This window comes from Macrobrachium nipponense, chromosome 26 (assembly GCF_015104395.2).
Source record: "Macrobrachium nipponense isolate FS-2020 chromosome 26, ASM1510439v2, whole genome shotgun sequence".
Taxonomy (NCBI): domain Eukaryota; kingdom Metazoa; phylum Arthropoda; class Malacostraca; order Decapoda; family Palaemonidae; genus Macrobrachium; species Macrobrachium nipponense.
Genome location: NC_087215.1, coordinates 22116356 through 22132808, shown reverse-complemented (window position 1 = coordinate 22132808; position 16453 = coordinate 22116356). Strand labels below are relative to the sequence as shown.

Below are 16453 nucleotides of genomic sequence, written 5' to 3'. Positions count from 1 at the left end.
TATTATTTTATTCTTTTTATTTTTATTATTCTTATTTCTATTCTTATTATTTTAATTTTTGTATTTATTCTGGGTGTAAACCATGTTTTAACATATTTTATTAAAAATTATTGTTGCCTCAGCGGCATTAATTTCATATACGCCTATTTTCCTAATTATAGTTTTCCCAGTTGCTGAAACTGGTGAGCAATGCACCGGAGATTGGCATGTCTAAAATAGGTAATTATGCTAGTCAATTTTAATTTAATTCAAAGATGCCAGAAATTTTATTTAAACATTCGTTGTCTAACCCGTAGAGTGTTTCAAGGGTAAAGTTAAATTCGAAGTCTGGATTATGAATATTTCATTGGTAAGGGCAGCGACGTTTCTTCTGAGACTTCACACATCCTCTTATGCGGAGGTAGGTGATGGACTGAAGCAGGAGAGTGAGTCCGTCTTCTTCTGTACTGGCGGTGCATGAGAAGCTCGAGGCCATCCTGTCCGACTCCTCAAAGTTCGATCGTCTCACACTGAACCCTACTGAAGACATCGAAAAGGACGCCAGCCGGGTCATCATTACCATGAAGGCGGCAACTAATGCAGTCCCCCTTCCGCCCATCCAAGGGGCCTTCAACCTTGATTACCTCTACCTTAACGCTGCCCTTAAAAAGGAAATAGTCAGAATCCAGACTTCGAATTTAACTTTACCATTGAGAAACTCTACGGGTTACACAACGATGGTTTAACTAAAGTTTCTGGCATCTTGGAATAAAATTAAAATTGACTATCATAATCGCCTATTCTAGACATGCCAACCTTCGGTGCGTTGTTCACCAGTTTAAGCAACAATGAGAAAACCATAATTAGGAAAAAAAAAGGGCCCCCCCCACATAAAATGAATGGAAAACAAAATAGACCCTATATAAAAATGCAGCTGAGGCCCAACACAACAAAATAATTTTTAGTAAAAACATGTTTAAAAGATGGTTTACACCCAGAATAAATACAGAAATAATTAAATAATAACAAAAATTAAAACAATAAAAATAGAAATAAGAATAATAAAAAAGAAATAAAAATGAAAAAGAAAGTAAAATTAATTAAAATAAAAATAACAATGATAAATAAAAAATAAGAATAAAATTAAATTAAAATTAATAAAAATAAAGTAAAAGTAGTGAAATAATAAGATGGAAAATAAGACTATAAACCAGAAATAAAACAACAAAAAATAAAGTAATAATAAATAACTAAAATAACATTAATAAATATAAAATGTAAATAAAACTATAATAAAAAATACAAAAAAAATAAATAAAAAAATAATTCTAATAAATATAAAACTAAAAATAATAAAAAAATAAAAAGTAAAAATAAAAATAAAAATAAAAATAAAAATAAAAATTATATAATAATATCAATAAGTATTAAGATAAATATTATGCACATGAAAAAGATTATATTGAAAAAATAAAAAAAAATATTAAAAAAATAAAAATAATAAAATAAATAAAAATAATTTATAATTAGTAAATATAAAAATTCAAAATAAAAGAATAATGATATAAAAATATAGAAATGAAAATAAAATAATATAATAGTAATGATTGTGAAAATAAAAATAAAAAATTCTGAAAATAAAAATACAATAATAAAAATAAAAATAATAATGATAAAATAATAAAATAATAATAAAAAAATTCAAATATAATGAAATTAATAAGATAATACTACCAACTAAAAATATAGAATAATAACAATAATAATAATAATAATAATAATAATAATAATAATAATAATATAATAATAATAATAATTATAATAAAATATCAATAAGTATAAGATAAGAAATATTATGCACATGAAAAAGATTATATTGAAAAAGTGACAAAAAAATAAAATTAAAAATGAAAAAAAAAATAAAAACTAAATAAAAATAATTAGTTATTAGTAAATAAAATTAAAAAAAAAGATATGATATCAAAAATAAATAGAAATGAAATAAAATAATATAATAGTAATAATTGTGAATATAAAAAAAATAAAAATAAAAATTCTGAAAATAAAAATACAAAAATAATAATAAAATAATAAAATAATAAAAAAAATTCAAATATAATAAAAATTAATAAAAAGATAATACCACCACTAAAGATATATAGAATAATAATCAAAATAATAAAATAAAATAATAATAATATATAAAAATAATAATAATATCAATAAATATAATAATAAATAATAATCATTAATAAAATAATAATAATAAGAATTGAATAATAATGAAATAAGGAAAGGCAAAAGGAATAATAATTAATAATACTTAATAATAATTTAATAATAATAACAGTAAAAATTAAATAATAATAAATAAATAATAATACCTAGAATAATTAATATTTAATAATAAAAAATTAAATAAATAAATAATTAAATTTAATAATATGGAGGCTGTACAAAAGACTACCTAGAGGGGATACAGACAACCATCCCCCCCGCCAACAGATATTCTTTACCACAGCAAAATGGTAAAGAATATTAGTAAGAGAAGGAAAACCCCGGCAAAGATGGACTAAAAGAAAGCCTTCGACATAATACCACGCACAATGGCTAACAGAATCCTTGAAAATTATATGGGGCAGAGAAAAAACATCATCAGCTCCTCAAAATACAATGCGCAAACTAGAATACAGTATTTACAACCTCTGGGATAATACTATGAGAAGTTAACAATCAGGGGAGAGGGATCCTTCAGGATAATACTAGAAGAGGTTAACATCAGGAGAGGGATCCTTCAGGATAATACTAGAAGAGGTTCAACATCAGGAGAGGGGGTCCTTCAAAGTGTTGCACTGTCCCCACTACTCTTCGTAGTAGCCATGATTTCCATGACAAAGTACTACAGAAGATGGATGCCGGGTACCAACTCAAGAAAGAAAGCACATAATTAACCATCTGATGTTCACGGACGACATCAAGCTGTATGGTAAAAGGATCAAGGAATATCGATACCTTAATCCAGACTGTAAGAATTGCATCTGGGGACATCAGGATGGAGTTTGGAATAGGAAAATGTGCCTTGATCAACATATAAAAAGGCAAAGTAACAAGGACTGAAGAAGATGAAACTACCAGATGGATATAGCATCAAACAAATAGATGAGACAGGATACAACTATCCGGGAATAATAGAAGGAGAGGATATAAACACCAACAGATGAAGACACGATCAGGAAAGAATATATGCAGAGACTTGAAGCGATACTCAAGTCAAAACTCAACACAGGAAATATGATGAAAACCATAAAAAATATGGGCAGTACCAGTAATCATATACAGCGCAGGAGAACTGGAGTGGATGAAGGCCGAACTCCGCAGCAGAGACCAAAACTAGGCAAACTTGACAATACACAAAGCACTACAACCCAAGAGCAAATACAGACAGACTCATCATAACACGAAACAAAGGGAGGAGAGGGGGCTACTAAGCTTAGAGGACTGTGACAACATCGAGAGCAGAGCAGTGGGGCAAAGGACTGATAAACGTAGACGAAGACCCAGAAATATACAGACAGGAGAATGACAAGCAGAACAGAGGAAAGGCACAACAACAATGCACGGACAGTACATGAGACAGACTAAAGAACTGGCCAGCGATGAAACATGGCATTGGCTACAGAGGGGGGAATTCAAGAAGCAAACAGAAGGAATGCTAACTGGGGCACAAGACCAGGCCCTAAGAACAGGATATGTCCAAAGAACGATAGGTAGGAGTAACCATCTCACTCAACTGGGTATAGGCCACGCCCCACATTACACCAGTAGTATATATATATATATATATATATATATATATATATATATATATATATATATATATATATATATATATATATATATAAATATATAAATATATATATATATATATATATATATATATATATATATATATAGGTGTGTGTGTGTGTGTGTGTGTAAACACATCACACACACATACATATATAAAAGATTTTACGTCATAGAAAAGAATAATATCATATGCATCTTAATTCAAAACGCTTATATTTAGCAGCTCAGCAAATCAGTATAACGCGTAACAGTTGAAATTACTACGACAATACCACTGCACTTACTAAATGGATGCATATTACCCCCAGCAACCAAAGAGTCACATTAAGGGTTGAAGTTGCAATAATAAGTCGTGTTTTATAGTTGCTTTTCCCCTTTTTATGGTTGCTGGTCGCTAAAAGTTTCCCCGTTCTGAAATGATTAACTGCTAATTCTCCATTAACGACAGCTCTAAAACATAAAAAAAAAAATCATATATAAAGTCAACGACTAAGCGTCTGGAGTTACGACATTAAATTTAAATTTTTTTTTTATTTTTTTTTTTAATACTCAAAAAAAAGTCACCAGACTAAGTGTCTGGAGTTAAGATAATAATTTTCTTTTTCATATCGCAAAAAAAAAAAAAAAAAAGACAAAAAAAAAAGCCACCGGATGTGTCTGGGAGTTACGGACATTTTTTTAATTTTTTTTTTATATCTCAAAAAGAAAAAAAAGTCACCGTTTAAGTCTCTGCAGTTAAGACAAGATTTTTTTTCGATATCTCAAAAAAAAAAAAAAAAAAAAAAAAAAAAAAAAAAAAAAAAAAAAAAAAAAGCAACCGACTAAGTGTCCGGAGTTACGACATATATATATAAAAAAATAAATAAATAAATACATAAATAAAAGCCACCGAGTAAGTGTCTGCAGTTAAGACAATTTTTTTTCCGATATGAAAAAATAAAATATAAAAAAAAATAAAAAAGTTACCGACTAAGTGTCTCCAGTTCTAAAATGAAAAAGATTAAACGAATAATTTCCACTGTTGGCAATATTTGTTCCCCCCCCCCCTCTACTACAAGGCTTGGTAATTTCTCTCTTGACTTTGTTTTTCCCGACTGTTATCATCTCTCTTCCTTGTTCTTATTTCCATCGGCTTTTTCCTTCTTCTTTTATTATTATTATTATTTTTTTTCTTGCCTCAGACAAGGGGCAGAGAATGATGTGCTTCTTTTCTGTTTCCTTGATATATTTACATAATAATCCCAAGTCATCTTTCAATGTCAAGTGCTGCACTGCATATAGAACGCCATTCGGTTAATCATTATTATTATTACTAGCAAACTTACCCATCTACGATGGGTTATAAAATACGAGTGCAGAAGTGAAAAATTTATATGTACTATTTGTTCAGCAATATTAAAATAAGGGCGATTTTTATGCATACCCTACTACAGAACCTCTTGTACACAATATTATCAGTTTGTCCACAACTTAATTTCAAGTTGGCAGAGTCAGTTGCTCTGCTCATCGCCACATGGGTGACGGCAGAAACACACCAACACGATCCAAAGTCTGGCCCTACGACTTGTTTGCAGTGAATGAGAAGGCCAGGTTGATGGGAAACTGCCTGCGCCGTAACTGGAACGGAAACTGGTTGTCCGAAGGCATCAGAGGAATCCGGGGGATGAACAGACGTTTGCCGGTGTGAGGGCCCGTTGCTATCACTGCTTCGATGATGTGGGAGTTTAGCTCCATAACGGTGTACCTCATTCCGTGGTAATGTCCATTGGCAGGATCGAAATTCCGAAGCAAACATTTACCGGGCAGTTTACTTCTTCAACGTTTTTATTTTGTGGACTGGCAGTCCCAATGGATTTAAGTTATTCAAAAAAATCTTGCGGATATTGATGATAATTTTCATCTTCTATTGTGTCCGAGCTGAAATATTTGTGGCTTTCTCCAGGGAAGTTGTACAGAAATGATGTATGAAAAATCGTAAAGTAACTAAGTCTACGGGAATAACCAGCCTCGTTTCACGTCCCAGAAACATCTTTACTTCTAAATTGGGAAGAATCTAAAGTAATTTTTAGAAGTAAAGATGTTGGTATAAGAAGGCTAGTGGAGGGTGCGGCGAATAGACAGTGGTTTTTCTATGGAAGGCAAGAAATCCTTCACACAAGAAGATAAATTCACCAATAACCTTATTTCCAAGAAATAAATTAAAGGCTTTAAGAATAAAGAACATTATGATAGTGTTGTATCTTTAGCCACATCTGATGCTGCGGTTGCCTCTCTTTCTCCCGTTCAGGTATCTCGGCTACTTCCAGTAACCGATGCTGCCGGCGCCTATGCTATTGAGGAGGACCATCACAACGACTGCATTGGGCAAGGACCAATTCGACGTTCCAGACGACTGGCGGGGCTTTCATCAGAAAACGACGGCATTGCCTGATTTATACTTGACGACCGGTTCCATTGTTTATAAACAAGTCACTTAATTTTCGACTCCTGTTTTGTTTACTTCGCTGTAAAGTTATATCAACTTGTCAGATTGATAAGAGGAACCGTACAGATTCACGAAAGCTATCCTTGCTGTTTTTAAATTTAAATATATGTACATTTACATAACTGTGGAATTTGCTTCCCACCCCATTATTATTATTATTATTATTGTTATTATTATTATTATTATTATTATTATTAATTATTATTATTATTATTATTATTATTATTATTATTATTATTATTATTATTAATTTTTATAAATATTAATTAATCATTAATATGTATATTTAACATTGCCATTATTAAAAATTTCATACAACAACAACAACAACAACAACAACAACAACAACAACAACAACAACAACAACAACAACAACAATAATAATAATAATAATAATAATAATAATAATAAAATAATAATAATAATGCTGAAGGTGATAGCTGCATCAACGGCATTCAGCTTGTATAGAGTTATTATTTATTATTACTATTATTATTATTATTATTATTATTATTATTATTATTATTATTATTTGCAGCAGCTGTATTTTGCTTACTTCAGTCTAACGAAAACGCAACGAAGAGGCTGTTCTCCGCCAAGTAAAAGTCATTTCCATCGAACATAATACATTTGAAAAGTCGAACACAATCGCACAAAATGAATAAATACACATAAGTGAACGTTAACAAACGCAGATACACAACTACGTAATTCTATGTGGTTATATATGCAAGCAGCACAGAAGGATGCATTGAATATCAATGCAAATACGATGTGCATACAAGTGCATATGCAAGTAAATATATTCAAACTAGAATAATTACACAAGAACAAAAACGAATTATTTGCTATGATTTACACACACACACACACACACACACACACATATATATTATATATCTATATATATAAGATTTACTACGCTCACACATTCTTGTATACATAAACGTTCACACACACAAATGCGCCAACATACATTCATACACACCCACATAAAACCGAATACACAGGAGAGTACACGCATAAACACATTCAACGATATACTTTCACACTACACACACGGACATCACAAAAAAATCGCACAAAACCACACAGAAAACCATCCCTAAACAAGTTCACACCTTCACATATACCGACACACAAGTATACAGATGAACCGAGACAATAATAAAACAATAAAAGCAGGGAGTCGAATTCCTTGACTCACGTGATGGCAGCATTGGGAATGCGGGAATCGCCCAGTCCAAGCGACGCGTTGCACAGGTGCCCTGAAAAACACAGAGAAATGAGTCAGTACGCGTGAATTCTTAATGCAGCGGCTGATGGAACGGCTAATCTGGCGTCCTGGTGTAGCCCAGGGTTGAATTAGAGAAAAAAGTAAAATATGAGGGGAAAAAAAGGCTTAAAACGGGGTAGGTGGCCATATGAACATGAGGAAACAGGAAGTTGTGTATTAGACAAAAATCAGTAAAATATGAGAGAAAAAAGGCAAAGAACGGGATAGGTGGTCTCATAAACATCAGGAAACTGAAAATTGAACCTTAATAATAATAATTAAGTGACAGATTCTCTTTAAAAGAAGGCAGATTATATACAGCGGAGAAAACCAATTTATAAACAAAAATTAACTTAAGATAAATATCAATGATAGTGCATTAAATTGTGACATCTTTTCCAAAAGGAATAAGTAAAGGTAAATAGCTCATACACTGATGCTGACTTTGATTAATTCCTCTGGAATATTCATTAATGATATATGTTACTTTCAGGAAGTGATGCTAATGTACAGAAATGATGAATGAAACTGAATTCATTCAGATGGTGATAAATACCGTTGTAATCTCACTGGCATGCTACCACCAGCATGACTACCTCTGTTTATTATCTTAGCAACAAAGTGCCAGGTGACAGATATCAAGCATCTATATTTCCTTTCATGTGGAACCTGATTTTGTTTCAAAAGTCTATCCGTGGTTTTTTATTATTACTAAGCTTACGGTGTATATGGGACCGCGCTTTTTCCTTAAGAAATCTGAACAGTTGCATCACAAGAATGAGGGAACACATCTCCCAGCGTGGAGTCTGTGAAACCTCGCGATGCAAGGAATATTGATCTTGAATTACAAAATAGGTCAATAAAACAAAAGAATTTCACCTGTACTATATGTACACCGAAGCTTCATTCATCATAAATTACATAAAGTTTTTTTTCAAGCTCTCTCTCGACCAATCATAACCAACCATTTACCGGAATAAGACGAGTTTTTCAAAGGCTTTTTCATTGAAATGGTTAGGACGATCAATATGGCGGAAATGTTTCCCCCTCTCTGCGCATGCGCGTGTCCCGCTCCTCTTCTTCCTCTCTCTGATCGGCGGAACTTGGCAAAAGGAGGCTTATCATTTATTCAAATGAGATCGATTTGAGCATTTGGGAATGATGTTTGTAAGAGTCTCTGTTTTTTTTCCGCTGGGAAAGATTTGGATTCACACATGTGGCGACGGACGAAATGTAATGTCTTTATTGCAGTCGCGCTGTGATTACTATTCTAATCCGCATATGGACGAGGAAAGGTATGTAATTTATGTATTTCGTCGTTAGAGGTTTTTTTTTTATTCTCTTTTTGTCTGCCTTTGGAACTGTGTTTATTTCGTTTATGCTGGCAGTCTGTAATATGTATGTATATATAATATAATACGTAATATATATATATATATATAATATATATATATATATATATCTATATATATATATGTAGTATGTATGTATGATATGTATGTATGTATTTATGTATATATATATATATATATATATATGTATATATATATACCGCCTTTTCTCATTCATTACCTACCTGAAGAGAGACAGCAATCTCTGAAATATAGTGCTACCTTTCTGTATTTTGGCGTTTTTATGGGCTCCCTTTATTAGATGGAATTCTGTTGTAACAGAACATTTTTACCATTCATATACCTAAAAATACACAGACACACACACTATATATATATATATATATATATATATATATATATATATATATATATATATATATATATATATATATATATATATATATATATATATATATATATATATAGTGTGTGTGTGTGTGTGTCTCCCTAATAGTCCCCACCTGCATTGCAGTCTGTCATCCACTGCTCATTTGATCCCGTTGGTCTCTTCCCACTTGGGCCCCCCCCCCCCCTTTTAAATGCTACTTGGTACCAAATGTCACCTTTCACGGAAGAGCAGAATACACCAGGAGAGCCATATGACACTCTAAAAAAAATAGTGTTTTTTTAGTAATAATTATAATAAATCATCCAATATTTCCCTGATGCAAAAAAATGACAAAATGATAGGTATGACAGTAACACAAACTACCACGAATTGTCACCCGGATATAAATATTTTATCAATTAACCGACAAAAATATGACCAACCGTAAAAAGGGTGTACAGAGTAACATTCAATTTCCGCACGTGATTTTTCGATCTCGTCCATTTTTTATCCTGCCAGTTGGCAACAGCATATCTTCCAATCGAAAACGTTAAAAAAAAGAAAAGAAATTGCGTGATCAAAGGCCAATTGCAAATTGATGATGAGGAGGAGATTCGAAAGGGGAGTGAAGGGGAAGGGGGAGGAGTAGAGGAAGGGGAGTGAAGTGGGGAGGGGTTAAGTGGCTGGTAAGAAATGTAGTAGGCACTAGGAATTCCCCTTGCGTCACTCCGGAGAGCGATGGCTGAGATGTTGCAATTAGGGCTGAGAACTGAATATGGAAATCAATAAATGAGCCCAGAAATCGAAGAAAAAATATATATAAGAAAGAAAGAAAACAAAGCACTAAGGTGAATGAGAGAAAACTGAATATATCAGCAAACAATGAAGTGGAGAATTAAAAGAATATGAAAAAACGCACCGGAAAAACTTTTAAACAGGAAAGGAGATTATTATAAGGAACATAAAGGAACAGAGGCAAAAGTTCGCGGAGTATACGTTAGAACAAAGATCCCTGAACAAAAGGGAGACGGAGAAACAAATCAAATGGAGAATCGATGGCAATATAGCTAAAAAAAAAAAAAAAAAAAAAAAAAAAAAAAAAAAAAAAAAAAAAAAAAAAAGGAAGAAGAAAATCTTGATAGCGTTCTCCCTCTGAAATAAATCGAAATAGCAGATAGCTATAATTAAGTTCGATGGCTCACGGGTCCGGTCCGAAATGCCATATACACTGCATGCTACCCCCTCCCCCTCCCCCTTCCCCCACCGTTTTTTTTCTCCGGAGGGGAAATGGACGAAGCGACGAGGAGGGGACGGGTTGAGGTTGATCTTTTTCCATTATGTATAAAGTAGCCCTCAGGATCTTTTTGCTAGCATGCTGGCGTGTGTTCGGTCTTTCTATATATCTATATATCTATCGTTTTTCGAATTGTGTGGGTGTTTGTATGCTTGTGTATATCTATATTAATTTGCATATATGTATTTTTCGTCTTGGCTGTATGCACGTACGTACGTATGTATGTATGTAGTTGAGAAGAATGTAAATTCTACATACAATGCCTTGAACTTGTTATTTTCAATATAAAATTAAACCAAATGTGAACTACCTTATAATAAAGCTAAGTTTATTATTTGTTCTTTGTTCTCTTTACACACACACCACACACACACACACATTAAATTATTTGATATTAGATCCATTGCCACGCATCTAGTTTAGAATCTTTTAACTTGTTGTATGCAAACTACCAATTAAAATTATGAAAATGTCCACCTAATTATCAACCAGATTTTAGGACAAGGTGACCCTCGCCACTTATCTCCTTTAATCATGACTAATGACTGACCTGATTTTATTGCAAGAGAAGTGTGTTGTCGAATTTTATACGCCACACAGAAAATAAAATATACTGAGTCAACGAATATCTGAAAATATTTGCATAATGTATGAGTATATTTTCCTTGACAATACCCCAACAGTACTAAAAAGTAATATCATATTTTATTTTTCTTTTCAATCATCAATGAAAAATAGCTCGTCTTTCAGTTTGTTAATGCTTCCCATGTCTCCCAGGGTCCAACTAAACATCAAGAGGCGAAATTCGTTACAAAGAATAACAAATGGCCTTCTAACCATCTATCATTTTTGGAAGAAAGTATGCAGGTTTCGGTTCCTTCGACAAAATATTGTACGCAGTACATGTATTGAGATGTCAGAGCTCCAAATATAAAGTCTAGTTCAATGGTTCTTAACCTTTGTATTAATACCACGCCTCCTTTAAGAGGTGGTCCTTTCTTTCACGCCCCCCCCACGCCCCCGCCCCCGTTGCATCTATGAGTGAAATTCCCTCCAAGATTTAGAGGAAAATAAAAAAAAAGAGAAAGAGAAGGGGTTTCGAGGGATAGGAATGGAGGTGAATAATTAGCAAAACTTGGTCAGCCCAACGAGCCTAACTAGAATAGTAGACTCTAGAAAAGTAACGTCATAAGGGGATATTTTTTGCATTTTTTTATTAACTTCTGAATATTAATTTCACTCTTGTTAAGAGAAGAACGAATATAATTAGTGATTTTTCTTTTAATTTTCCCTAGGGCTCGCGCCTCCCATGGAAATTGCTGAGGGGGCGCGCCCCCCAGGTTAGGAACAACTGGTCTAGTTAATTCAAGCAGCTCTGTCTATTCTATCTAAATTCTAAGTTAGTTGCAACTGATAATGTACAGCAACAGAATTAGCAGACATCCAGTCGTTATCGTGAGAATTACGGGACACTTAATCAATAGCGACTTTCTAATTCCACGTGGATACGACTACTACGAAACACGACTCCTAAGGAATAAACACGACGAAAATGTTCTTAGGAATGAACGCTTTAAACTCCCTGACCTTACCTCTTTCTTACTCATTATCCCAAGGCTGTACCCAACGGGCAGCCCCGAATTAACGCGAAAAGGGGACAGAATAAAACATCTTGGCGACAGATTTAGCCCAAGCGGCTTAATATCCCGGAGGCGTTCGCCCCAAAAGGAGGTCCTAAGAAACAGCAGTAATGGAAGGGAATGAAACTGCTGGGGCGAGGGGGTTTTGTGGTGCAGAGGCGCCATTACTGATTTTATGACCCTCTCCCCTCCCTTCTGAACTTGGGGGAAAAACTTCAAGACGACGCAACCTATAAACAAGGCTATTTGTTCTGTTCACTGTTTGGCTACGTTGTTGTCCCTCCTGCGTTCATGAGCCTTTTTTTGGTGAGGGCGAAGACATGGCATCCGCGAATAAACTGTCTAAGATGGTGAGGGTGGTCAGAAGCCTACTATTCTATTTAGTCAGGGTATGGTGTCCCTTCTGCATACTTAAACCTAATTATACCGCCGACGTAGCGTCACCAAATACTAATGACAAACTATTCCCCCAGTTTGACCTGAGCTACTGCAGCTTCCCATATAACAAGGTGGGCTTCACCTCTCTTCAACCTCTCGTAACTGTTACGGCAGACATATAAAAGAATACATAAATAAAAAAACTTGGTGGACCGTTTCGTTTCGAATGGTACGAACACCGGCCCCCCTCCCCCCCAGAAAAAATATTCTAAATGACGTCAGTCAACGTAAGCTTACTCGAAGACAATCACAACCAACGTCACCCGATTTCACGGAATATAATGGTAAGAAAAGGTTCTTTAATTTAATCAAAAAGTACAATGCTGTTCTAACTTTTCTTATGTGTTTTTCAACCTGCAAGTGAGATCCGTTGAGTTAATTCCTCTATAATTATTTCTTAATGAAACATCATTTGAACAATAATATCTAGATTAAACATCCTAGCATTTTCAGTTTCAAACAGATCTACTTGGGAGGTCCTATTTCCAAAAAGGATTCTTTTTGGCATGATATTGCACTTTCCAAAAATTACCTTGGGAACAACTCTCTCTCTCTCTCTCTCTCGCTCTCTCTCTATCTCTCCTCTCTCTCTCTCTATCTCTCTCTCATTATATATATATATATATATATATATATATATATATATATATATATATATATATATATATAAACCTACCATCTATCGCAGTTGTGGGAACGAATAATTCACTACAATCAATCAAACTTAATTTTGCCTGAATTAATGTGTTCAAAGTAAACCCTTCACATTCTTTTTCATGGCCATTTTTTAAAGATTACAACTTCAGGGTCCAAACAGGTTTGCCCTCTCAGCTGTCGTTCAGCAAGACGATGTGAAATACAGGGTTCTTTCATAAAAACTGCCATGATTAACTGCTCGCCATTTGTCGCTGTCCTGAACCTTGTACTTCAGACGAGGAACTAACTAGTAGTAAAAACTCCCTTAAGAGGTTACATTTAATTGTGCAAGGAGAGATGGAATTAGACATGTACAAATATAAGTATGCATAAATATATACACATATGTGTGTATGTGTGTGTGCCCACGCGCTCGAGTATGCTTTACATAAATTGAGTGCGACCACGGATAATAATCATAAACACATAGCTTATTTCTCTTGTATATTATTTTTCCCTTTTACTGGCAGAACAGAATCAAAGCACATAAATACAACCTGTGTGTGTGATTGTGTTTTAACTGTACGTACGCATTTGAATTGAAAGTGGCTAAGGATAATAACCATATGCATCCAACGCATTTCTCTCATATATCATTTTTTTCCCATTCATCGCCAGAACGGACCAAAAACACACAACCACAACCTCACGAATAATACTTAATGGAAAAAGCGATTACTCTTTCGTCCCCGACTCTGACATTTGTCAGATAACGGTCAGGTGTGTTATGATACCTGTTACAATCTCCCTCTGCAATAATCATCTAATATTCATTGAAATCATAGGGCGGATAAGTCCAACTTGTCGTGATTGATATTTCGACTTATATTTCGACTTCGAAAATGCTAGGGCTTGTTTGTCGTCTTCTAGTCGATTAAGAGCCTTTTTTTTTTCAGTTTATGGTGAATATTTGCGTGCTTGCGCCCAGCACGCAGTCGTGTACACACGTGCCGACTAAATTTATTTGCTGGGAACTACCAACCTAAAGTGGTATACTAAACATGAAAAGAGAGAGAGAGAGAGAGAGAGAGAGAGAGATGGGGGGGGGGGGGGGGGGGGGGGGGGGGGGGGGGGGGGGGGGGGGGGGGGGGGGGGGGGGGGGGGGGGGGGGGGGGGGGGGGGGGAGGGGGGGGGGGGGGGGGCAGGGGGGGGGGGGGGGGGGGGGGGGGGGGCAGGAAGGTTTTTAAACCTATAACTCTTATTCCTTGAAGTCATGCTTAACATTTCCCGTCTCATTCTGATACATATGAAAATAACTAATATCAAATAAGAGAAATAACTAATATCAAATGAAAAATATAAATCATATAAAAGAGCAGTTTATTCTCAAAAGAGAAAATCACCAAACTACCGTCTTATTTACGTCAATCACTTGTAAATTCCGTTCAAACTTATTTTCATTCATATCTCCAAAAAAAAAAAAAAAAAAAAAAAAAAAAAACCAAAAAAAAAAAAAAAAAAAAAAAAAAAAAAAAAAAAAAAAAAAAAAAAAATCTTAAAAAAAAAAATTTTTTTTTCCAAAACTCTTGACCTTCAAGCGTTCGTGCACCGCCAAGACTTTGAAATTGCAATTAGCAATAATGTGTACATCGATTTCAAAAATAGTTTGGAGGGCTACGTGCATCGTTACTCTTTATTAAGTGCAAATGCACGATACGATCAGGTTGTTAATACTGGTCGTGCCACTGCCAATTGTCGCTACTACCACTACAGCTGTTATTCATTTAGAAATCCTTCCAAGGCGCTTGATAATTGATGTCCATTTCGCAGGGAAGAGAATTATCAAACAAGAAATCGAACAAGAGCAATGGACTGCCAATGAAGAGAATATTTATATATATAATGTGTGTGTGTCTTTTCAAAGAGTAAAAGAGTAATGCACTCGCCACTGAAGTAAAAATAAAAAAATGATCTTCCTTATATAGAGCAGAAGAATAATGTACTCTCCACTGAAAGGAAACTATTTTTTTTTCATTCAAAGTCAGAAGGTTAATAAGAATTCATATACGTCGGAAATGAAGACCTACTGAATGTCATTGACCATCTGCCAGCCACCAGCTAAACAGGCCTTGTTGGAGCAAAATACGAAAGCTACTCAAAAACATGTTCACCCCAAAGTTTACAAATGTGTTTATGCTCGTCATTATTATGACAAGCGATCGAAAACCATTGACAAATTCATCAGAACATACGATAAGGCCTTAAAACATAAAAATGAATACAAAAACAGATTAGTAAAAATAATTACAGTTAACAATAAATTGATAGTTTAATATATTAAAAAAAAATCTTTAAAAATGAAGTAAACTTGCAGTGACGAATGGATCAAGGCAAAAAGAAACATACTGTTTGAGATCTGAATATGCATATGCACTCGTGCCCCATCAATTCTATTAATATGAATACATTATCACAAAAGACCTTCAAGAAACCGAAAAAAATTACTTAAGCATCAACGACTGATAAAAAAGGCTTTCTGAGGCCATCGAACTAAACGCATTTAGTGGTCACCAAAGTCTAGATCGTCAGCGGCCATTCAATGTAGTTCATTGTGGCGACCACCTAAAAGGCTTTTAGTTCCTAAGCCGTGAAATTGCACCATAGTGGACACACACACACACACACACACACACACACACACACACACACACACACACTTACTTCAAGTCCACCCCCCCCCGCCCGCAAAAAAAAAAAAATCATGATCCGTACTGGCCATGATAAGGAAACCTTACGTTTTTAGTCACATTTCATAGCCAAAACAAGACAGGTCCTCTGGCGGCCATCAAAAAAGCAAGTGGACCCAATTGCTTATCACTTTTCTCCCTATATATTCATTTTTTCCTCCTTTGAACTCCTGCCAGTTACGACGCCAGATAAAACATAATTAATCAAATAATCTCTTTTAAACTCATGTCTCCTTCTGACTCAGCAAAGTAATTTATACCATCCTCTCACAGCCGTCGACAGAAAAGGTAAAAAAATTTCCGGTAAAATGAGCAAAATCAGTACCTGTAACTTTTACCGAAATTATACAAATGTTAGATTTATGCTAAGCAACACACGAGAAACAG

At 34.3% G+C, this 16453-nt stretch overlaps 1 protein-coding gene across 4 annotated transcripts in view; it reads right to left on the bottom strand.

Moving 5' to 3' along the window:
• LOC135200057 (uncharacterized) overlaps nt 1–16453 on the bottom strand; it is a 135006-nt gene that overhangs the window by 45404 nt on the left and 73149 nt on the right. For all 4 annotated transcript variants that reach the window (XM_064228312.1, XM_064228314.1, XM_064228311.1 and 1 more), the window contains exon 2: nt 7521–7581. In XM_064228312.1, the coding sequence (XP_064084382.1) occupies nt 7521–7581 (61 nt within the window). The remainder of the gene's footprint in view (nt 1–7520; nt 7582–16453) is intronic.